This window comes from Canis aureus, chromosome 8 (genome assembly GCF_053574225.1).
Source record: "Canis aureus isolate CA01 chromosome 8, VMU_Caureus_v.1.0, whole genome shotgun sequence".
In the NCBI taxonomy this organism is placed as follows: domain Eukaryota; kingdom Metazoa; phylum Chordata; class Mammalia; order Carnivora; family Canidae; genus Canis; species Canis aureus.
The window spans coordinates 38921948-38944996 of NC_135618.1; the positions used below are offsets into that span (position 1 = coordinate 38921948).

General features: G+C 62.4%; 4 protein-coding genes and 1 long non-coding RNA gene across 12 annotated transcripts; 3 read left to right on the forward strand and 2 right to left on the reverse strand.

Moving 5' to 3' along the window:
• The first annotated feature begins 839 nt into the window (after positions 1-839).
• On the forward strand, positions 840-6726 carry MLST8 (MTOR associated protein MLST8). 2 transcript variants are annotated; one of them, XM_077906206.1, is made up of 9 exons: positions 840-944; positions 1470-1667; positions 1826-1877; positions 1961-2123; positions 2520-2595; positions 2678-2830; positions 3689-3813; positions 3939-4102; positions 4217-6726. In XM_077906206.1, the coding sequence occupies exons 2-9, from the start codon at positions 1539-1541 to the stop codon at positions 4333-4335; spliced, it is 981 nt and encodes a 326-aa protein (XP_077762332.1). In that variant the 5' UTR covers positions 840-944; positions 1470-1538; the 3' UTR covers positions 4336-6726. The 2 variants fall into 2 exon arrangements, with proteins under 2 accessions (XP_077762332.1, XP_077762333.1); XM_077906207.1 differs by lacking the exon at positions 840-944 and adding an exon at positions 1221-1301.
• Positions 4715-8773, reverse strand: BRICD5 (BRICHOS domain containing 5). Of its 3 annotated transcripts, XM_077906212.1 has the most exons (6): positions 6225-8773; positions 5934-6053; positions 5569-5724; positions 5394-5495; positions 5013-5166; positions 4715-4914 (listed from the first exon to the last, which is right to left on the reverse strand). In XM_077906212.1, the coding sequence occupies exons 1-6, from the start codon at positions 6273-6275 to the stop codon at positions 4820-4822; spliced, it is 678 nt and encodes a 225-aa protein (XP_077762338.1). In that variant the 5' UTR covers positions 6276-8773; the 3' UTR covers positions 4715-4819. The 3 variants fall into 3 exon arrangements, with proteins under 3 accessions (XP_077762338.1, XP_077762337.1, XP_077762336.1); XM_077906211.1 differs by having other exon boundaries at positions 4715-5166; positions 5569-5712; XM_077906210.1 differs by having other exon boundaries at positions 4715-5166.
• Positions 8774-8910: 137 nt separating this feature from the next.
• Positions 8911-10040, reverse strand: PGP (phosphoglycolate phosphatase). Its single transcript, XM_077906209.1, has 2 exons — positions 9386-10040; positions 8911-9281 (listed from the first exon to the last, which is right to left on the reverse strand). Exons 1-2 carry the CDS (start codon positions 10023-10025, stop codon positions 8956-8958), a joined length of 966 nt encoding a protein of 321 aa, XP_077762335.1. The 5' UTR covers positions 10026-10040; the 3' UTR covers positions 8911-8955.
• A 407-nt stretch (positions 10041-10447) lies between these two features.
• LOC144318829 (uncharacterized) lies at positions 10448-13311 on the forward strand. The gene is made up of 3 exons (XR_013384812.1): positions 10448-10726; positions 11770-11962; positions 12073-13311. It is a non-coding gene; the product is annotated as an uncharacterized LOC144318829 (long non-coding RNA).
• Positions 13312-13923: 612 nt separating this feature from the next.
• E4F1 (E4F transcription factor 1) lies at positions 13924-22979 on the forward strand. 5 transcript variants are annotated; one of them, XM_077906216.1, is made up of 14 exons: positions 13924-14101; positions 16113-16264; positions 17215-17320; positions 19564-19757; positions 19891-20011; positions 20125-20277; positions 20370-20539; positions 20886-21095; positions 21211-21319; positions 21410-21627; positions 21820-22018; positions 22119-22261; positions 22340-22402; positions 22490-22979. In XM_077906216.1, exons 1-14 carry the CDS (start codon positions 13939-13941, stop codon positions 22844-22846), a joined length of 2358 nt encoding a protein of 785 aa, XP_077762342.1. In that variant the 5' UTR covers positions 13924-13938; the 3' UTR covers positions 22847-22979. The 5 variants fall into 5 exon arrangements, with proteins under 5 accessions (XP_077762342.1, XP_077762343.1, XP_077762340.1 ...); XM_077906217.1 differs by having other exon boundaries at positions 21214-21319; XM_077906214.1 differs by having other exon boundaries at positions 13992-14101; positions 14445-16264.
• The last annotated feature ends 70 nt before the right edge of the window (positions 22980-23049 follow it).

Consider the following 23049-nt stretch of genomic DNA (forward strand, 5'->3'; position numbering starts at 1 on the left):
CCAAGTGGCAAGGGGGACTTTCCGGAGCAAAACTGTCGAGCACCGCGTAGACGCGTCAAGATGCAGAAAGAGAAGTAATCACTGGCTTGTCTGTGTGGGGCCGCCAGCGACCTTGTGATATTTTCCCTGGAGAGACGGGGCAAAGGATGACAGTGGGCTGGGGAGTGAGAAGCGAGGACTGGGGGGTCAGAGACGTGGGCAGACCCGAGCAGACTGCCTGCTGGAGGGGGACGGGGGCGATGGGAAGGTTCCTCCGACCGGGGGCCTGGGGGTCTAGCGGGGCCTGTGGCCTTGGTGGAGGAGCCAGAGGAAGGGGCGGGGGTGCAGCTGCCTGTAAGCCTCGTGAGAGCCGCACAAGGACTGTTTCTCTGTTTAGGAGGGTGCGGCCACTGTGCCAGGTGGGCGGGAGCGCCGAAGGGGACAGGAGGCCCGAGGGCCAGGGCCGGAGGGGTCGGGAGGCTGCGGGGGCCCAAGCTGGGGCGGCCCAGGCTGGGGCTGCCCCGCTAGCAAATAAAACCACCGAACAGCCGGCTGCGTTCCAATTCCCCATAGACGACGAGTAACTTTTTAGTATAAGTATATCTCATGTGATACTTGGGATATACTTAAACCAAAACAATTTTTAAAAAAATTATCAGTGCTTTTCTGAAATCCACCTGTTAGCTGGGCGGGGGCACCCTGGCCGCGCGGGGAGGGCCCGGCCTGGAACACGGGGCCGCCAGAGCTGCGGGGCCCGAGCGCGGACTGGGCTGCGGCCCCAAATCCCCAGGCCCCGCCGGGCTCCTCCCGCCGCAGAACTTCGGCCTCGCCCCACCCCCGCCTAAGCCCCGTGGTGTCGCCTTAAGGGCCCATCGATAACTCGACGCTCGGCCGCGGCCTCTATCGACTCGCTCTGGCTCCGCTCGCAGTCCTGGGCCGCGGCGGAGCGCGGAGTCGCATGTAAGGTACGGGGGCCGCGGGACGAGGGCCAGGAGACGGCTGCTGGGGGGCCAGAAGGGCGTGCCCGCGCAGCGCTGGCCAGCGGGACGGAGCCGGGGCCGCCGCCGGAGCACAGGGGAGCCCGAAGGTCCGGCCACAGAGCGCCCCCTCCCATCGGGCTTCGCCGCCGGCCTTCTACGCATGCGCAGCCGCTGCCTTCGGCTCGCCTCTCCGGGCCGCCGGGCGCATGCGCGGCCCGCCCTTGCGGCAGAGCGGCGCCCCGGGCGTGACTGCCCCCTGCCGGCGGCGGCTGGGGTGGCGTGCCGGCCGCGGGGCGGGGCGGGGGACGGAGCGCAGGGCTTGGAGGTCGCCACTGTCCGCAGGTTGTCACGCGTTCCCTGTATCTGAGCCTGTTTCCCTGCCTCTGAGATGAGAATGATAATGCCCATCAGCACCGAGTGGACCTAGAGCGTATTGGCTAAATACTGCACCCCCTGTGCTCGCTTCGGCAGCACATATACTAAAATACTGCACCCCCTTCTCTTCTGCAGGTGCTCTGACCTTTGACCCCCGCCTCTCCGAAGTCGGGTCCTGTGCAAGCCCCAGCCTTCTTCCCCACCATGAACACATCCCCGGGCACGGTGGGCAGTGACCCCGTCATCTTGGCCACTGCGGGCTACGACCACACGGTGCGGTTCTGGCAGGCCCACAGTGGGATCTGCACCCGCACCGTACAGCATCAGGACTCTGTATCCTCCACTGGGGAGGTGGGGAGGGCGGTCCTCGGAAGGATGACTGGTGGGGTACAGCACCCGCCAGGGGAGAGGTGCCTGGGGGGGAAAGGATGCGGCAGCTGAGCCAGATGGCAGGGGCATCCAGGCTTTATCATCTTCCTTAACAGACCTAGCAGGTGAACGCGCTGGAAATCACGCCAGACCGCAGCATGATCGCGGCTGCAGGTACTTGTGCCCTCAGCCCGACCCCTGCTCTCGGGTGGGCCGACCTGTGCGCAGCCACCCTTCAGTCTAGCCTGTGCCCCTAGGTTATCAGCACATTCGCATGTACGATCTCAGCTCCAACAACCCCAACCCCATCATCAGCTACGACGGGGTGAACAAGAATATCGCGTCCGTGGGCTTCCATGAGGATGGCCGCTGGATGTACACGGGTGGGGAGGACTGCACGGCCCGGATCTGGGACCTCAGGTGTGGGGCACCGGGCAGGAGGGGCCTGTTGCCGTGTGGGGGACAGGCCAGGAGATTGTCTCGGGTCAGGGCCCTCCAAGTAGAGGCTGAGACAGGCTTTTCAGTGCTGGTGGCTTATTGAAGGTAGTGACAAAGGCGGGATAGGGTAGGGCTGAAGCACACACAGACAAGCCCAGCCTCAGCCTGATGCCACAGGGAACTCTGGACAGCGAATTGCATCAGAATGAGTCCCATCTGGAGCAGGGGGCTGTCCCAGGGGAGGGCTGAATCTCCCTAGGGTTTCTGGTAAGGCCGCCGTGATCAGCAGAGGAGCAAGTGAAAATGGCCGGTGGGTGGGTGGGTGCCAGATGGTGGGTGCCAACAGCATGCCATACAGCATATGTGCCCACCCTAAAGGTCCCGGAACCTGCAGTGTCAGCGGATCTTCCAGGTGAATGCACCCATTAATTGCGTGTGCCTGCACCCCAACCAGGTGAGGGGTACTCACAGGGCCGGGCACCGTGGGGCTTTGGAGGGCAGGGGACTTGCCCTCCCTCACCTCCCCTGCACCCCAGGCAGAGCTCATCGTGGGTGACCAGAGCGGTGCCATCCACATCTGGGACCTGAAAACTGACCACAACGAGCAGCTGATTCCGGAGCCCGAGGTCTCCATCACGTCTGCCCACATTGACCCTGACGCCAGCTACATGGCAGCCGTCAACAGCACCGTGAGTCCTGGGACTGAGTGCCTGCTCCCTTATCCTCCTCATTCCCTGCACGTGGCTGATTCCCCAGATGCTCCGCCAGACTCCCCCACCCCCCACAGGCCTGCTTCCTCATCCTGGCTCCAGCTCCAACAGCCACCAAAGCCAGAAAGCTGGGTGTCATTCCTGACGCCCCCCTCACTACTGCCATAGCTCATCCAGCGGGCGTCACTTCCACCTCCAGAACCTCTCAAGTCTGTCTACTTCCCTCTCCTCCCCGCTCCTCCTGGCCCCAGCTTGCTTTGTCTCCCCGCACGGCGGCTGGAGCCTCTCTGTGGCTGCCGTGCCTCCTCGCTGACACACTCTGCCCCCACACCACTCTCCGTCCACTGCGCGCACAGCCTTCAGCGGCACCTGCCTGACGGCCTCATTCCCTGCTCAAACCCTGTGGCGCCCTGGCTCCTCACCGTGACCTCAGGACCTCAGGACGCTACGGTTTGGCCCCGATATCCTGTCTGGCTTCTTTTTCTCCCCTTTAACGTCCCTCACATCTCAACGAATCACTTGTACCCTGGTGTCCCCACACTGCCCTCCTGCTCTTCCCTCTATCTGAGGTGCCCTGCTCCCATTGTATCATTCACATTCCTGTTGGCCGGCAGCTTTCTCCACGAAGGCCAGGCATGGCCTCCTGCTCCCAGCCTGCCAGCTATTCCTGGCAGGCAGGACTGGGTGTGCCTGCCACATGTCCCTGGCCCCCAGAGCTGTGGTGCCACCGCATGTTGGAGGGCAGCCCCCCGGACCTAGGGCTAGCCACCAGGGTACCCTTCCCTGCGTGTCAGACTAGAGGCTCCAGGTTTGCTCTGGCGTCCCTCCTACTTGCAGGGGAATTGCTATGTCTGGAATCTGACTGGGGGCATTGGTGACGAGGTGACACAGCTCATCCCCAAGACCAAGATCCCAGCGCACACCCGCTATGCCTTGCAGTGCCGCTTCAGCCCCGACTCTACGTGCGTACAGGGTCTGGGGGGCTGGAGCCTTTGGGTGGCAGAGAGCCTGTCTTGCGGATGGCAGAGGGGTGCAGGGTGGGAGTGGCTGCTGATGACACCCCCACCGCACTCACGCCCATCCCTAGGCTTCTCGCCACCTGTTCCGCCGACCAGACGTGCAAGATTTGGAGGACATCCAACTTCTCTCTGATGACAGAGCTGAGCATCAAGAGCAGCAACCCAGGAGAGTCATCCCGAGGCTGGATGTGGGGCTGTGCCTTCTCGGGGGACTCGCAGTACATCGTCACGGGTGAGCGCCACCCCCCAGCCGCCCCTCCCCCCGCCCCTCCCCTCCCTCCCTCCCTCCCTGCGTTGCCTGGCCTGGGGCTGTGCCCTGAGCTGCTGCCTACACCGCTTGCCACAGCTTCCTCTGACAACCTGGCCCGCCTCTGGTGTGTGGAGACAGGAGAGATCAAGAGGGAGTATGGTGGCCACCAGAAAGCTGTCGTCTGCCTGGCCTTCAATGACAGCGTGCTGGGCTAGCCTGTGCCCCCCTGGGACTGCAGGCGGCTATGCAGGGAGCACCTGCGGAACACGTCTGCCCAGCTGCCCAGGTCAGAGTGAAGCTCCGCAGCTAGCCTCCGCCAGCCTAGCCAGCTGGACCTGACTGGCCTACCCTGGCCCCTCGGCCAGCCTAGACTGGACAGGCCAGTATGTCCTGGGAGTCTCTCAGCTCCTCCTGGGTGCTTCTGTGGATGTGACAAGGCTCAGGAAGCCCACCTCAGCCAGCCGGCACTTGCTTCAGGAATTCCAGATCCACACGGCCTAGGGGGTCTGAGGCCGGTGCCCAACCCCCAGCCAGTGCACCCCCCCCAGCCCCCCACCCTGCCCATTTCGTGTCCTGAGGCCACAGAGAACAGCATCACAGCCAGGTGGAGGGTTTATTAGACCCCGCTGCCAGCCACCCTCTGTGACCGGTGACGGGGCTGGCCAGCTGGCTGGCCTGTGGGGCTGGGCAGGCTGGAACTTAGTCTGGGAGGTAATAAAAGCAGACCGACACGCAGATGTTGCTGGGGAAGCAGATGTCGATGCACAGGTAGATCAGCCGCTGCCTCCGGGGCCCTGGAGGAAGGGGCCTCCATGAACCCCAGAGGGCTCCTCGTCCTTCTCCCCATACCGTTCTGCAGAAGCCCAAGCCTCACACCACCATCCCGACTTACCCTCTGCTCGACGGGCCCAGTAAATGGGAGTTTTCGTGCAAAGGTGCCGCACCGAATCCCCCACCAGGGAAGGGTCCACCTCGTGGTTCCCCAGGACTGCCAGCAGCTCCTGGGCATGGTGGGTGTCATGGCTGGGGCCGTGAGACCCTTGAGCCTGCAGAGAAGGCTCTGGTGGGCCACGGCACAGGGGCGCTTGCGTTCCCCCTGGACGTGCCGGCCCAATGCCAGCGGCACGCTCCGCTCTTAGCAGCCTCAGCCAAGGGAAGACAGAACTTCTGTTCCTTGAAACCAGAGCTCCAGCCCGCCCCAGGCTTGGGCCATACACAGGACCCTTTGTCTGGCCCCTGGCCGTGGGAAGCCTGGCCGCATGGGGCTGCTTACCCTTGAGGTGTTCACCAGCAGCCGTAGGGTCTCGCGATCTTGGGGCTCCATCAGGCGGAGGAAGCAGGCCTGGTGTTCCAGGGGCCGGTAACAGACACAGCCCTGGGGAGGCAGGCCGGTGAGTCAGGGCCACCCCAACACCTGTGGGTGCTTACCACACCCCCAGCCCACTCACGCTCGGCCCATCGAACAGCACTGCCCAGCTGCGGTTGCTCTTCACTGAGGTCACCCAGATGGTTGCCACGTCCCGGGCCGCATCCACCTGGGCAGTTTGGTTGGACCAGGTTGCCCCAGGGCTTGGGAGGGTCAGACGGAGCATCTGTAGCAGAGGCTGAGATCAGGAAGCCAGAACTCAGCTGGGCAGGCTGGGGCAGCCCCTGACACTCCCCCCAGTTCTACTTGAGGTTTTGGACCCCTCCAGCCCTCTGGTCCTCCTGCCACTGCTCTGAGCCCTGGCTCCACGGGAGGGTTGGGATGTCCTGCCTCTCCTTCCCCTTCCCACTGTCTGTGCCCCCAGCCAATTCCCCAGGGGGAACTCACCTTGGGAGGACTGTGCGCAAAGCCAAGAAGCCCTCCAGCCACAGCCCCAGCAGCGGCCAGTGCTAGCAGCAGCAGCAGGCCAGGGGCTCTCCAGCCCCCATGGCAGGGCTTAGTCTTCACCTGGGGGGCACAGTGCGGTCAGTGGGGCCAGAGCAGAGACTGGGAAGCAGGCTGGCTCAGAAAGGCCAAGGCCGAGGTATACACAGTGGCACTGCCCTCCTGTCCCCTGCCCAGGGCAGTGCCCTGGGTCTCTGTCCTAGGAGAGGGTGCTGGGTGGTTGGAGGCACTCACCTGGACAGGCCTGGGTCCGGGACTCTCCTCGCAGCAGTGCCTCTGCTCCATGCTGCAGCCCTGGTGACAATGCGGTGATTGTCTGCTGCCCCTTGGAGTCAGCTAGCGAAACCTTAGTACACCTGCGATGAGCCAAATAACGCTCCCGGCCCCCTCCCCTCCTGACCCCACTGCTTCCCACCAGCCCAGCCACCTGATATCAGGGTTATAGCCAGGACAGCCCCCCCACTCCTTGGGGTGGGGGTGGGGGGTGCTTGTCGCTGTGCCTAGCTGCCCTGATACCCAGCCTGTGCAGACCAGAGAGCATGGCCGTCATGGAAATCAAGTCCCACAGATTGGCACCGAGGGTGGCCCAGGCCCAAGGCAGGACGACTTTATAGTCTGTTGGGGAGCAGACTTAATTTTCCTCAGGAGGCTGTTACAGTGTCTAGAGTTACTTCTAGATTCTGAGAGCTCAGCACATGGCAAACCATCAATAAAAGTGTTTTGTGAATGACGGGCACAGGAGTCCCCGCTGCCTCTGTCCTATCCTATGCACCTGCAGCTGCAGCCCACTCTGAGACCAGAGTGGCTTCCAAGTGGCCGACTCTACACACTCTGGGCTGCGTGGTGAGGTCAGCCTTGTGTCAGCCAGCCCCTGCCCTGCCCACGGTGACCTCCCCTGTGGCCCTGCTCCTCACATCTCCAACTTCTTGATGCTGTGGATTCCAAGTCAAGGCTCCCCCTGGCCCTGGCAGCTTGCAGGATGTGTGCTCCTCACTCCCTTCACCCTGTGGCCCTCTGTTCCTTTCCTTTGTGCCTTGTCTTCCTGATTCTCCTGAACCCAGTCCTCTGTAATGGGCCCAGGATGCTGGAATCCCAGAACTCCTCAGACACCCCTGCCCCCCCCACCCTCACTGCCCCGAGCTGGGCTAGGTGGCCATATAGCCTTTGTGCAAAGGCTGCTGTCAAAACGAGGGCAAAGACGCCAGAGTCAGCGTGGGTTTGAGAGTTTAATATGCATTTGGGTTCACACAGTGCAACGGGGGCAGAGATGGGGAGTGCACGTGGGCTCCTGGGCCGCTGCCCAGCAGGAGTGTTGCCGCCTGCCGCACCTGCTGCGTGCTCCTGGTGTGGGTGACAACGCCCTGACAGGCCTGCTCAATATCCAGACCCACCTTGAGCTGACCTCGCAGAGCCAACGTCAGCACCACCAACCTCACAGGTGCTGGCTGCCCTCACGTTGCCCCATGGCAGAGTCCAAACCCCAGACACCCCAGGCCTGGGAAGAGCTGCGGGTTCAGGACACCCTTTATTGCTATGCGAACTTCAAGAATGAGGGAGGGAGTGACCCTGGGGCTAGCAGAGAAGCTCGTGGGCAAATGCCACTGGATACAGAGTGAGGCGCTGGGAAGGAGTCTGCCAAAAGGAACAGCTTCCCAGGCCTTACCCTACAAGTGCAGCTGGACAGTCTGCTTATCAGGTCAGCAACTTCGGGAACAGGCAGAAAAGGCTGGGGCCTTCTGCCAAGAGCCCTTCACTAGCAGGTGGACCCTGCCAGTCTTCCCGCTGGCCTCCGACAAGAGACTCCAGAACCAAGATAAGTGGCCTCAAGGACCACTGGTGTCTAGCCCCCGCCCCTCCCCACCGAGGGTACAGGAGAACAGGAAGAGATTGGATGCTTTTTAAAAGAATTTCCTGTTCTTGGAGACACCTCTTTCCTCCCCCACCCAGAGGGCAACCCGGGCGACAGGCATTCCTTGGCCAGCACACGCCTTTAGCTGTGTTGCTGGCTGCGGGGCACGCAGACTTCTTCAGTGGGATTTTCCCTACGAGACAGAGCACAGCTATTAATTAACACACTTAAGATTCAGTTCCACCGTTTGACAAAAATTGTTCAAAAGTTTAAAAAAAACAAACAATTTTTGGTACCAATGCTACTCTGAGCTCTGCACAGCCGCCCAGAATTCAGCAAAGGCATCCACACCCTCTTGACCGCTCAGCTAACAACATATATGTTCAGTCTAAATCAGTTAGATTTAAACTAAGCTGAGGCTTAGCTGGACTGAGTTTACAGAACTCTGTGACCACATACGAGGTGTGGCAGCTCTGGGTATCTGAAACGGAACAGACACTTGATTATGACATCAGAGTGGTTTTTAAAGAAGTGTGGGGTGGTGGTGTGGAGTTCAGCACCCTGCCCCCCAAGAACAGGAAGATAGCACTTGGGAGTGGCCCTGTGCCTCACTTCCACCCCAGAGGTGAGGAGTGGGATGCTACAGCAGGCTCACCTGCAGGTGGCCACACCAATGGGCCTTGGGTCTGTTCGTACAAGTTTCTCACAACTGTCAAAATAATCAGACTGTCCTCCCCTCCAGCCCGTAAGGAGGGACCGATCCCTGAATGAAATTTTCCATAAAACATCTAACATCCCTAGACCTGCCTGGGTCCCACCGGCAGGCTGGGTAACCCCCTGCCCTGAGGTTACCGGAGTCCTGGACAGATGCTAAGCCTGCCCCTGTCAATGGCACCCAATGCCCAGGACCCCCACAATGCCCTCCAGGTTTAAAAGTGCATCTTCAAACAGAAGCGTCTGTAAACATCGCCCCCCAATCGTCTACTTACAAGGTTAACAACTAGTGCCTTTACTCTTCGAAGCCACCTAGCTGAGCAGATGCTGAAGCCCCACCTATTAATTTGGGTTAAGTGGTTTTCAATTCGTTTTATTCTGGAGATTAAAGACACTAAATCTTTAACCTTGAAGGGCAGGCAAAAGGTCAGCTATGCTGTCAACATAAAAGTCAGGGACCATCTTCTTCTTAGACATGCAGTCACTTTCCTGATTACTCTTCACATCCCCTAGGGTGGAAACTCCGGTGAGGGTCAGGATGGTCTTCAGGCCACAGGTGACGCCCAGGAGGATGTCCGTGTCCAGGCGGTCTCCCACCATGACGGTGCGCTCCGGGTTGATGCCGTACTCCTGGGACACGCAGTCGAAGATGAAGCGGCTGGGCTTCCCTATGATGTCGGCCTGGCGCTGGGCGGCCATCTCCACGGCTCGGACCAGACAGCCGGTACCTGCGGGGTGGACAGGTAGGGCAGGGGAGGAGAGCAGCCGGGTCAGCGCGCACCGAGGGCCAGCGCGCCCCCGCCCCGCCCCCCCGCCCCCGCGCCGCACGGACCGGCGATGAAGCGGCCGTTCTCGAGCGGGAGCCGGTTGTCCATGTTGGTGCCCACGAGCAGGCAGCCGGGCTGCTGCAGGTAGCGCACCGCCTTGGTGAGCTTCATGTAGCTGAAGTGCGGGTCGAAGCCCACCACGACGGCGCGCACGTCGGGGTCGAGCGGCGCGTCCAGCCAGGCGCCCGGGCCGTCCCCCCGCAGCGGCTCGGGTCCCACGCCCACGCAGGCGACGCCCACGGCCTCCAGCTCGGCGGCCAGGGCCTCGCTGCCCAGCACGTAGGCCTTGGGGGCCGGCGCGCCCGCCAGACGCTGGCGCAGGTAGAGCGCGGTGCAGTAGGCCGTGCCGAACACCTCGGGGCCGGCGCCGGGCCCCGCCGGGCCGCCGAAGCCCAGGCGCCGCAGCTTGTCGGCGTAGGCCTGGCGCGTCTTGCTGCTGTTGTTGGTGATGAAGCCCAGGCGCTTGCCGCGGGCCCGCAGCGCCGACAGGGCCTCGGGCGCGCCAGGCACGGCCGTCTCGCCGCGCCACAGCACGCCGTCGCAGTCGAACAGCAGCGTGTCCACGTCGGCCAGCAGCGCCCGGGCCCGCTCGGCGCTCAGCCGCACGCAGCGGGCGTCGTCACTGCCGGCCTCCGCCGCCGCCATGGCCGCCCGCCGCCCCCGGCCTCCGCCGCCGCCGCCCGCCGCCACCGGCCGCTCCTCCGGCCGCCCGCCGCCGCGCCCGCGCCTCCCCCGGCGCGCTCATTGGCCCCGCTCCTCGCGCGCGCCGCCCATTGGCCGCCGCCTGCGCCAATCCTCCCCAACCTCCGCGGGCTTCGGGAGCCCGGCGCCAGCCGCCCATTGGCTGCCGGGCCCGGGGCGCCCCGTGATTGGCTGGCGGGGAGCCAACCGGCGCTCGGCCTGGGGCGCTCACTGCGGAAACCCTGCGGAGGCGCCCCGGCCGGCGCAGGGCCGGAGGCGGCCGCTCATTGGCGGCGCGCGGTCAGCTTAGGTGACGGAGGCCCCCAGCCGAGTGACCCCGGGCCGGGCCGTCTGCGAGACGTCACGTCCGCACCGCTGCCTGGGCGGCGCCGGGCCGTGCCCTCCGCCCCGGACACGCCGCGGACACGGGGCTGGCGCGTGCGCCCGAGGCGGCCGGGGCTCAGGGCCAGCCCGAGGGCCTCAGGGCTCCTGTGGTCGGGTAGTGACCAGGCTGTGGCACTCGGTGGTCACGTGACCGAGCAGCGACCGGGCGGCGGGAGCGCCTCAGCGGTGAACGAGTAATTGCCGGTGGCGGGGCTGCCTTCGCGGTCACGTGATCGGCTAATTATAGGCAGCGGGAGCGCCCTGGGTGGTCACGTGACCCGGTAATCACCGGCGGTGGGGGCGCCCTCGGGGTCATGTGACCGGGTGATTACAGGCGGGGAGATTAGGGTCCAGGCGGACACTGCCTAGGACTCAGCGCTCGCCGTCATCATGGTTATCAGGCATCAGGGGGAACTTTTATGCAGGCGTGACCCTCGGGAAAATGAATACACCTTGAATGTGCAGCTGGATGGAGTTTTTAGGCACCTACACCCCTGCCCTAAGCACGCCCCCGCTAAAGCCGGGGCGCTCCCCCACAGCGCCCTCCATGCAGCACCCTCATCCCTCCTCCGCCGTTTCTCTGACTCCATCACCATAGAGTGAGTCATAGCCTCCTTCCCTGCTCCAGATGGTCTACACCCGGGACCCTTCCGTGGGGCCTGCTCCGGCGGATCCACACGGCTGTGAGGTCCATCTTGTGTGTTTTTGGTCTTGTGGGCTGTTTGAAGAGTGTTCCTCTTGTCTGTTCTCCAGTGGATCAGTGGGTGGATAGTGTGTTGTTTCCAGTTCGGGGTCTTTGTCAATCTACCCGTATGAATGTCATGGGTCCTACACAGTCCTTTGTGGCCATAGGCACTCGTTCCCCTTGGTTGGAGTACACTCATGGAGTCGCCAGCTGGACAAGGGCGACTTGGGATTAAACTCAGTTGACTCCAGAACGGAGCTCTGTACACCTGTTTGCTTTGACTTCCCCTGTGAGTTGGAGGGACAGCGCCTGCTGAGTGGGAAAGGTGGAATGGTCAGTAGCAAGAGAGGAGGTGGTTATGGACAAGGTCCATCCTGCAAGCGGCTGGAAGGGACGGTGCACTGAAGGGGGGCGGAGGCTGGCGTTTCCGTGGTGCCCTGTATCTGGGTAGGAGGGGAGCACCTCGTGATCATGGTGTGTTGCTGACACACAGTAGATGCTCAGTGTACACCTGTGAATGGATGGCGCTGGGGTTCCCCCAAATGAAGAAGCCCTGCCTGAGGGCTGAATGGGGCTGGGATGTAGATGGATTTAAATTGTATTAGAAAATGCAACTAGCAACTGAGTCTGTTTTCACAGATGGTTTTGCTTCTAATGAGCCAAGTAAAAATGAGAGTCATTGAAAAAGGATTCAAGTGGCAAAAAGAATTTGGAAGCAAACTACATATTCTTCAACATGGGACTGGTAACTCAATTAAAGTACATCCAACAAATGGAGATTGAGCAGTCCCCGTAAAGGACGACAGCGCGTCCAGGCCCTGGCCATGGCAAGGTAACACAGTCCTGAGTGTCAGTGGGCAGCTGGAGCCCACGTTGAGGGCTGGTAGGACGGCAGGAAGCCGACGGGTTTTCTTGTTTTCCTCTGGCTGCTCTGCCTTTCAGGGACCTCAGACCTACCCACTCCTGTGCCCACTGGCCTGCTGGGGCTCTAGCTGAGGCAGGACCTGGAAGTCACTGGATGAGGCTGCTCCCTGGGAGCCACTAGGCGGGAGCCACGGCCTGCCCCTGAGGTGGCTCCAGAGCACACAGCAGGGCAGGCTCTCTGTCCTCTGGGCCAGCCCCTCCTCATGTTCACCCACACTCAGGCTGTCGTCTGCCTTTGAGACCTTTCTCTATTCCATTCTCCTGGGGGCTTCCCCAGTATTCCTCAGCACCACCCTAAGTGAGGTGTTGTCCTGGTCCTTCCAGAGCCCTCTCCACGTGCCCCCGCCCGTTCTTCCTCCTGTTTGTTCCTGAGCCCATCCATCTGGGATCTCCCTGCTTCTGTGGCTGCAAAGTCCTTTTTCTGCATGGTAGTTAGAGGGGTCCTTTTGAAATGCTGTCACTCCTCTGCATAAACTCATGAAATGGTGAGCTAGCCTCCTGTGGAAAGCAGCCTCATCCTTACCTCAGCGCCCCCTGCAGGGATCTCACCTGTGCTTCACACATCCCAGCTCCTGCCAGGCCGAGGGTCCCCAGGGCCCCAGCAGGGCAGCCCCGCATGGAGACAGTGTCTGTCTACTTGGTGTCCTTCCCAGGGCAGAGCTGGGCCCCTGTGTCTCTGCTTGGTCTTACCTGGAGATTAGCCTTCCTGCAGGAGACCAGTTCTGATTCATCTGAGTCTCTGGCATCCAGCCCTGGGCTGGGTCACAAAATAACTGAGCAAGGACAGCACATCCTGTGGGTTTCCAGCCCATGGTTCTGGACAGACTTTGAGTCTCCAGTCTGCCCTCGGGCAAGCATCCTATCAGTTCTGTGCCTCAGTTTCTTCATCTTTAAAATCGGGATAAGTGATCTCTTAAATGAAGAGTCCTGTAAAGTGCTTAGCTGCAAAAAGTTACCTAAATACTATCTCAGAATAAAATTTGTACATGTGTTCATGGCAGCATTATTCATAACAGTGGAAAAGGTGGAAATGACCCAAAAGTAATGGATGAATAAATTGTGGTCCATCCAGAGAAGGAAGTATTATTATTATTCAGCTATAAAAAGAATTGAAGCATGGATATATGCTACAACATAGATGAATCTGGAAAACATTATGCTGAGCAAAACAAGCCAGATGCGAAAGACCACATGTGTAATTCCGTTTATAGGAGAACGACCAGAAAAGACAAATCCATGCAGAGTGGTTGCCAGGGGCTGGGGGTAGGGGAGGAGGAAGGTGGGTGCTAGGGGACAGGCTTCCTTTTGGAATGGACAAGGTTATGTAACCAGATGGGGTGATGGTCCCACAACACGGAGAACGCGCTCGATGTCACTAGTGGTAAATATCCCTATGTGCATTTATTAGGACTTAAAAGATAATCGGAAGCGTAAGAGGGTTAGTGAAACCACCCCGAGAGGCAGCCCCAATTCGGGGTTTTCCCTGATACCCAGCAACCAGCAAGGGAGGTTCTGACCCTGAGGCGGTGGGCCGGGGCGGGGAGCGCTGCACTACTTGTCCGAGCCGGGGCTGTGTCGCGTGGATCGCCAGCTGTGGGAACCAGCCCTCCGCACCTCCCGCGCCGCACCAAGCCCCGCCCCCGGCCCCGCCCCGCCCCGCCCCGCCCCCGTCCGCGCCATCGTAGCCACGCCCCCCGAGCAGCCCCGCCCTGTGCCTTCTCTCCCGGAGTCTAGGGCTCCAGGCTCCGCCCCGCCGCCTGTCCATCAAACCCGCCTGGCCCCGCCCCGTCGTCCTCTCGGCGTTCCCTCTCGCACTCCCCAGCGCGGCCCGTTGTTATGACGACACGGTCGTAAATCCGCCATCTTCCTGCGGCGCGTTGCGACATGGAGGGCGCGATGGCAGTGCGGGTGACGGCCGCGCATACGGCAGAAGCCCGGGCCGAAGCCGGGAGGGAGGCGGGCGAGGGCGGGGTCGCGGCGGCGGCGGCGGCGGCGGCCTTGGCCCCTGGCGGCTTCCTGGGCCTCCCGGCGCCCTTTAGCGAGGAAGGTAACAGGGCCTGACGCGGCCTGACGGGGTCGGGCGCGGCCGGGGCGGGGACGGCGCGGTCCTGGCTGGAGGCGGCCCCGCTGGCCTGAGCCGTGGACGTGCGGACCGCTCCAGACCCCGGTGCCTTGCGGACCCCCGGGGCGCCGTCACCCGGTGGGCCCCGCTGCCCGCGCACGGAGGCTCGCGGGGGGCCACGGCCCTGCCCTGGGCCCCCCCTCTCCCGGTGCAGCCGCCGGCCTCTAGAGCCCCGGCCGCGGTGGGGCCGGAGGGGGAGGGGGCGGGGGGCGGGGCTGGGGCTCTAACCCCAAGCCTGGAGCCTCTTGTTGTTATTCCCGTTTTGTAGACGAGGGAAATGGAGGTTCACAGACGTGAAAGAGACCAGGTCACCCAGCTGACGGTACTGAAGACTGGACCGTGTGACCCCTGGGCCACGGTCCTTGACCTGTGGGCTGTGCTGCCCCCGCGGACTGTGGTGACAAGGCAGATGGCTCCCTGGTAACCCGCTGAGAGCAGAGCCGAGGCCGCCCAGGGCCGGCTTACGGCTCACGGCTGCACGGATAGCTTTCCAGACAGAAGTGGGGTCTCTAGCCTCTGAGTTAACCTCCTGAGGCCCCAGCCTGGGCCAGGCAGGCGGGGGCTGACGGGTGACGCTGGGCTGGTCATCCCTGTCTCCAAAGAACTCTTATTTTCACTACGTTTTTCTTCTTGCTCTTTATTCCAGCTGAGGGCAGTGCCACCCTGCAGAGGGACCTCTTTGGAGGTTGCTGTGCCCTGCTGGGGCCTTACCAGTGCTGTGTGGGCGGGGCATTCCTTCCACTCGCCACTCTGAGTCAGACTCCGGAGCGAGGTGGCATGGTGAAGAGGGTGGTGGGCACCTCAGTGCTTGGCTCGTGACAGCCATCCAGAGGGGACTGTGGCCTTCTGTGGGCCAGTCATGGCTGGTGCTTTAGGCTTCATTTGCTCATTTATTCAAAAGACGTCGGCTAGGCTCCTTCTGTGTGCCAGGCCTGGGTTTCACCTTGATGTGAAGACGGGCACACTTTTCTGGAAGCACAAGGGACATCCCTCCATCCCTTTGTGCGAATGGCAGGGCATCTGGAGCAGACCGTCAGGTTCAGGCTCTGACCTAACCTAACCCCAGCTGGTGGGCCTGGAAACTCAAGTCATTTTTCTGGAATGAGAATACTCATCTTGATTTCTCCAGGGTGCTGGCTGGATTTGGTGACATCCCCAGGGGGGTGCCTGGCACCTAATAGGGATGCGGTGGGTGGGAAGGCTCTCCTGTAGGACCTGGGGCAGGCACTGGCTGGTCCGCCCACATGGTGAGGGGCTCAGGTGTGATGTGTCTGGGGTGTGGAGCCCCTCTGGGAAGTTTCACTCTGAGTGTCTTCAGGAGAACAGGGAGCTCCTCCATATTCAGAATCCATGAAGCAGCAAGTCAGTGAGGAAGGAGGGTCATGGGTCAGGCTGTCCTGCGTCTTCCCTGTTTGCAGAGGGCTGGCCTCTCGGCATGAGCTCTGTGGGCACAAGCCCGCTAATCTGCACTACGTCCTGCGCACACGGGGTTGAACCATTTTATGGATGATCAGATGGACCCAGACGTGGTCACTGAGGTGCCCAAGGACACCTGTAAACCCCAACAGTCAATCCCCCATCTTGCACTGTCCTCAAGCTGGTATGAGTGAAGCTTTCCTCCCACCTCCCGGCTGCTCCTTGGGCCTCTGTCCCCTCGTCTCCAAAGTCGGGGCTTGGGGCACAATAGGCTCAGTGGGTCCTCTGTAGCCTCACTGTGTGGTTAGTGCCATCGCCTGCTGGATGCTGCTCTCTCGGGGGTGGGCGCCACTTCTGCAGATCTGCAGAGGATGGGGCTGGCACCCTGGGTCTCCAAGAGTGTCCTCAGTTCCTCTGGGAGGGCTGGGGACGGAGCCTCTGGTTCTGAGAGCACCTTTGGGTGGATTCGGCCTAGGGCTGGAGGCTTTCCCAAGCCCCACTGACCACAGGCTCGTTGCAGATGAGGACGATGTGCACAGATGTGGCCGCTGCCAGGCAGAGTTCACTGCCTTGGAAGACTTTGTTCAGCACAAGCTCCAGAAAGTGTGCCAGCGGGCCCCTCAGGAGGCCCTGCCTGCAACCCCTGCCGCTGGCGCACTGCTGGGCCAGGAGGTGAGCTGCCCACCCTGCCCATGCACATCCCCAGGCTCCCCTGACAGCTGGGAGGGGGCGTGTGGGTGCAGCTGGTTCCCTGTGGTGCAGGGCTGGGCAGAGGGCAGGCATCTGATCACGGATTGGGGGGGATCTGGGCCCTACCCCCAGAGCTTGGCAGTGCTCCAGGGGGCCCGGCCTCCTCAGCAGCCTCTGCCTGGATCCTGCGCAATCAAGGTCTTTCCTTTTTTGGGACTCAGGGTCTACCCTGTACACATAGTTCCTCAGGATCGCACAAACAAAGGGTGGCTCTGAGGGTCTTGCCACCTTGTCATAAGAATGGCCAACTTTGTTGTGTTGTGTGCATGCTCGGGCTATACACAGTTGCATTAAGGTCCACAGCGCCCTTGCAGCAGGCATTCTCGACATCCTCATGGTATGGAGGTGGGAAAGGAGGCTCTGAGCCTCAGCTCATCACAGGGGGTGGCCCAGAGGGTATGGGGCTCATAGCTGTCTCACTCTGACCCTGTGCTCTTTCCTGGCCCCTCCCAGTGGTGCCCTTCCTCAAGGAAGGCCCCTGATCCCACATACCTGGGGCTCTTTCCGTTGGTACCTTGTACCCTGGCCGGGGCCAGCGGATGTAGGTGCTGACCTTCATCGCTGCACAGCCAGCTGAGCCTCAGGCCAGAGTTGCTGGTCACTTGCTCCTGGAGCTATCCACAAGGGTGCTCGGCGCTCTGTGTTAGGCCCATGGTGGTCAGAGGCATTTGAATGATGGTCCAGACCAGTGAGGTCTGGCATGGAGGGACCAGGCTGCGAGTCAGGCTCAGTGCAGGGGCAGGAGAGGTGTTCGGGGGGATGAGAGGCCTCACCGCAGCCTTCCCCCATGGACGTAAACCCAAGCCTGCCCTCTCTAAGCCAAGGGGGCTCAGGAGCCCCGCAAATGAGTCCTCTCTGTGCCCCCTTGGAAGGTGGTGCCAGCGGTTGCAGGCCCGGAGGAGCCCATCACGGTGGCCCACATTGTGGTGGAGGCGGCCGCTTTAACGGCAGACATCAGCCACGCACCCGATATCGTTGGTAAGCCAGCACAGTCCCACCGAGGTTGTCCGTGTGTGCGGCTCTCGGCACAGCTGTTGCTGACCTGGCTGCTGTTTTTGGCAGCACTGGTGGCCAGGGACCCTTGCTGCTTGTATCCCTCTGCTCTCCTGAGAGCGGGGCCTGGCTGAGGAGGCTGAGGCCCTCAGGAGTCAGCACCAGGCGCCAGGCCCTGCCCTGCCCTCAGGGAGTCCTCACTTTGTGCAAAGTCACGAGCTGGCTATTTCTTTCTGCTGCTTCCCCAGATTATTTTTTCCCCTGTCCTTCTGGAATCTTCCCTATTTTACTCCCACCCCCAGTTCCCACTCTCTGCCCCACAGTCAGCCTTGATGGGTCAGGCTGGGTTATGCATGGGATACACTTGCTGCTCCAGCTCAGTCCTGACCTGTGTCTGACCTTGGCTGTCCTCTTCCAGGTGGGGGTGGCAACTCCTGCTCTGATTCTCACCTGGCTTTTATAAGCGTCCAGGGCCAAGTCAGCCTCCTTAATGGGTCTTTTTAAGTTAAAGGGCTTTACTGATGTGCAGTAGGGGACAGGGTGCCGAGAGGTCTGATTGGGAAAGGGGAGCCTCCCAGGGGCAGCCATGGGCTGGGGCAGGCGGAAGGAGCCGGGGGCGGGGTGTGTACGCCGCAGGAGGGAGGTTGGGTCGGGCCTGCTGCCAAGTTGGGAAGGGAATGGTTGTAACCCAAGGGTCTGTTGGGCAGGAGTCTTGGCAGGTGTGTGAGTGGGTGTCGTGACAGGATGTGGGTTTGGGCAACAGGTAGAGCTTGGCCTTAGGAGGGCCTTGGGACCAGCTGGGGCAGGAGGAGAGGTGGAGGAGAGCTCAGTGAGGCGGCAGGACACCTGTCTTGTCTCCGGGCTGCCCTTCCCCTTGCCTGACATTCCTGTGGGCAGGGATGTTCACCTGTTGCCACTCAGGGATAGGAACGTTGTCATGTGGCAGGTGGGGCTGTGCCTTGGCCTTAGCATGGCGAGTAGTGTCAGATGGAAACAGGTTCCTTGGGTTTGGGCAGCACCCCCGGGTTCCGGACCCCTAGACAGCCAGGCCCCTTCCCACCACTGCAGCTTCCAACTGGCCCACACCTGCTTCTGGGGCACCCCCTCCCTGTGCTCTGGGCTCCTGCCTCTCTTGCCCCTTGGCAGGTATCCTGGGTGCCCCACATGTCCCCTTGGTGTCAGCTACTCATTGGTCAGGGTAGGCTAGAGTCCTAAACTGCCGCTGGCTGGCATCCCAGGACTAGGGGCATCTCAGTCCTTGCTGGGCTGGGGGCCACCTTGGGTGGGGGCCACCTAGGGGCTGGATACCCGTGCCAGGCCCTCCTGCCTCTTCCCTGGAAACAGACTTGGTTTCATCTCTGGACTCAGGGCAGCCACGTTCCTTTTTCCTTGACTCCTCCATCAGCTGTCCGTTGTGCCACGTTCTAGCCCAAGCTCTCCCTTGCCAGATGTGCCGTCCTTTTGGGAGTCAGCTTCTGGGGTGGAGGAAAGATAGAGCATCAAGCACGTCAGCCAGGCCATGGGCGAGCAATGCCCTTAATTATTTCTGAGTCACGGTGCTTCCCTTCTGTTTGGGAGCAGGGCTTGTCAAAACACTGCCCGTCCGATTGAGATGCTGCTTAAGTAGTAGCTTTACAACCGTTCCCCACACGTCATTTTTAGGAGCAGAAATTGTGAAGTGTGTTTACAGCTTAGCTTTGCACGTTGTCAGATCTCTTCCTCATCCACGAGAGCCTCCTTCCCCGGCAGCCCCATGTGTCTCGGAGCCCTCCCACCCCCACCTGCCTGGAGCCACAGCGGGTGGCCCCCAGAGACCGCTGTTCTATCTGCTTACCTGCCTGTGGGAGCCGTGGCAGTGAGTGAGGTGGACGGCAGTGGGCTGCGCTGGCCCGGCCCCCGTCTCTGTGCTGGCACCCAGCTGTCCCCAGCTGTGTGAGGCGGCAGGCCCCTGCACACAGCTAGCCCGGTGCTCCTCGGCTTGGGAGGGGGCGCCGGTGTTCGTGGTTGGTCTCCCCACTGCATACATTCTGGGGTCTTGGAGCTCCTCCAGGGAGTCCTGCAGAGTCAGCGGGGTGCCCTGCCTGCACTCAGGGAGCTGGTGAGAGGCACTGGGGCCAGAGGGGGGTCAGGATAGCTCCACGGACCCCTAGCAACCTTCTCAGTTAGGCATCCGAGGCGGTCGCCGGGCCCGCAGCGTCCGAGGCTCAGGCTGACCTGCCTCTCCTCAGGCGCCGGACACATAAAGGAGGTCATCGTGGCTGCTGAGGCAGAGCCAGGGGACGGCGACATGGCCGAGGCCCCAGACAGCCCCAGCCGTCAGGGGCCCGGGCTCACCGGGGAGGGCGAGCAGGCTCAGGTCAAGCTGCTGGTGAACGAGGACGGTCGCTATGTGTGCATGCTGTGCCACAAGACCTTCAAGACGGTGAGCCTGGGGGCGGCGTGCTGGCCAGGCCATGCAGCCCATGTGCTTGGGGCCGCGCTGGATGGTGGGGCCCGGTCTGCTTTCTGCTCCTGCCCAGGGCGGTGCTGAGCCCCACTTCTCCCCCCACCCCCAGGGCAGCATCCTCAAGGCCCACATGGTCACCCACAGCAGCCGCAAGGACCACGAGTGCAAGCTGTGTGGGGCCTCCTTCCGGACCAAGGGTTCGCTCATCCGGCACCACCGGCGGCACACAGGTGAGCCCGGCGGGGCTGGGGACCTCAGTGCGGTGCTGAGGCCTCTGCTAGGCCTTGAGGCCGTGGGCCCGGGCCGCTGGCCCTGCCCAGGGCTGACTACGTTCTTTCTGCAGATGAGCGCCCCTATAAGTGTGCCAAGTGTGGGAAGAGCTTCCGGGAGTCAGGGGCGCTGACCCGGCATCTCAAGTCTCTCACCCCATGCACAGAAAAAATCCGTTTCAGCATGAGCAAGGACGTGGTTGTTGGCAAAGAGGATGCGCCTGCAGGTAGGGGCCCCCTGCCTGGCCCTGGCTGCCGGCCTGGGTGCCACCTTGTTTGGGAGGGTTTCTTCAAGGATTCTCTTGGTTCTGCCTTAAAGGGTCTGGCACCTCCACCGTGGGGACTGTTACATCTTCATCGGTGACCAGCGAACCTATGGAGACCTCGCCGGTGATTCACCTGGTGACAGACGCCAAGGGCACTGTCATCCACGAGGTCCACGTGCAGATGCAGGAGCTTCCCTTGGGCATGAAAGCCCTGGCCCCAGAGGTGCGGGCAGGCCAAGGGAGTGGCCTCTGTGCCAGGCTCTGCCCTGGTCTCTGGCTCCAGTGGGAACAGGACCAACCTGGCCCACCTTCCTGGTGCTCAGCCTGGTTGCAGGGGAGACTGGACGCCAGTGGCATGCCAGAGGGTGGCGAGGGGTGAGGGACAGGGAGTTGAGGGTGAGGTGCAGCCAGGTGAGGGCAGGTAGAGCGGGCTGTGGGGCTCCCCGAAGAAGCATCCCTCTGGTAGGCACAGTGCCCCTGGGCCCCTTGGGTCTTCCCTGTGTAGTGCGTATGGGTGGGTACGGTGTGCCAGGCTGCCTGGCCAGCTCCCTCCCTCTGCCCGCCCACAGCCCCCGGGCCCCGAGGAGCTGCCCTGTTCCAGCGAGGGTGGCCGTGAGAACCTGCTGCACCAGGCCATGCAGAACTCCGGCATTGTCCTTGAGCGTGTCACTGGAGAGGAGAGGGCCCTGGAGCCGGCCCCTCCTGCTGCACCCAGTCCGCAGCCCCTGGGAGATGGTCCCCCAGAGCTGCCACTGCTGGAGGTGGAGCCGGTGGAGACAGTAGGTGCCTGCGCTGCCAGCGTGCTCCTTTAGGGGGTGGGGTGGGGGTGCCGTGGCTTGGTTCTCCCAGGGTCCAGCCTGTACTGGGTGCTGGAGGCATGCTGTGGCCCCCCAGCAGGTGGCCAGCGGGGCCTCAGCTGTGCCCAGGACCCACTCGTGCCCTCAGTGCAGTGAGACCTTCCCGACGGCGGCCACCCTGGAGGCCCACAAAAGGGGCCACACAGGTGGGTGGTGGGAGGGTGGGGCAGGTGGGCGGGCAGCAGACAAGGGGCCCTTGGGTGCTGGACCCGGCCTGACATGGTGTGCGGCCCCAGGGCCAAGGCCGTTCACATGCGCGCAGTGTGGCAAGGCCTTCCTGAAAGCCTACCTGCTCAAGAAGCACCAGGAGGTGCACGTGCACGAGCGCCGCTTTCGCTGTGGGGACTGCGGGAAGCTCTATAAAACCATCGCCCACGTCCGTGGCCACCGGCGCGTCCACTCTGACGAGCGGCCCTATCCGTGTCCTGAGTGTGGCAAGTGCTACAAGACCAAGGTGGGCCCTTCGGCCCTGGCCGCTGACCGCACCCCTGATCCACCGGGGCGGGGGGCCCTTTCCTGGGTCAGATCCACCCCGTGCTCCCTGCCTCGCAGCCCTCCCTCCCTCCCCTCCCCTCCCCTCCTGCCTGGCCCCCTCGCTCTCTGCCCGAGGTGTGGCCAGGTTGGCGCTGATGGTGGGGCTCTACAGAATGCCCAGCAGGTGCACTTCCGGACTCACCTGGAGGAGAAGCCACATGTGTGCCCGTTCTGCAGCCGGGGCTTCCGGGAGAAGGGCTCCCTGGTGCGGCACGTGAGGCACCACACGGGCGAGAAGCCCTTCAAGTGTTACAGGTGCGGCCGTGGCTTTGCTGAGCACGGCACGCTCAACCGGCACCTGCGCACCAAAGGTCAGGGCTGGTGGGAGCCGGGGGGTGGAGGGGCCTGAAGGCGGCGGTGCTGACTGAGCCCCCACCGCCACCCCCACCCCCACCCCACCCCCATCCCCAGGGGGCTGCCTGCTGGAGGTGGAGGAGTTGCTGGTGTCTGAGGAGAGTTCCACAGCAGCTGCCACCGTGCTGGCCGAGGACCCTCACACTGTGCTGGTTGAGTTCTCGTCCGTCGTGGCTGACACCCAGGAGTACATCATCGAGGTAGGTACGGGGCCCCTGGGGCGGCGAGGCTGACCTCTGACCTCAGAGCGGCAGGGCTGACCTCTGACCTCCGTCCAGGCCACCGCAGACGACGCGGAGACCAGTGAAGCTGCAGAGATCATTGAGGGGACCCAGACAGAGGTGAAGGGCGGGGGGGAGCGCCGGAGGCGGTGGGGGGAGGGGCGGGCCTCCCCCACAGCTGCCCGCTGAGCTGCGAGCCACCCACAGGTGGACAGCCACATCATGAAGGTGGTGCAGCAGATTGTGCACCAGGCCAGCGCGGGCCACCAGATCATCGTGCAGAACGTGACTATGGACCAGGAGGCAGGGCTGGGCCCTGAGGCTGCAGCGGCGGACACCATCACCATCGCGACACCTGAGAGCCTGACGGAGCAGGTGGCCATGACGCTGGCCTCGGCCATCAGCGAGGGCACCGTGCTCACGGCCCGCGCGGGCACTAATGGCAGCGAGCAGGCCACTGTGACCATGGTTTCCTCGGAGGACATTGAAATCCTGGAGCATGCCGGCGAGCTGGTCATCGCCTCACCAGAGGGCCAGCTTGAGGTGCAGACGGTCATCGTCTAGCGTGGCCGCCTGTAGGCTCTCAGGCAGGGCTGCCCAGGACCCGGAGAAGAGGGGACACGAGTTCAGGTGTTCAGAGGGGATGTGGGTGTGTAAATAGTTTTTTGTTGCTTTACAATAAAACATGAAAAAGCCACCACTTGTGATGCCACTGCCCTGGCAGGTTCCCCTGTGGCGGCCCCCCCAGACTCACTTGCCTGGCTACC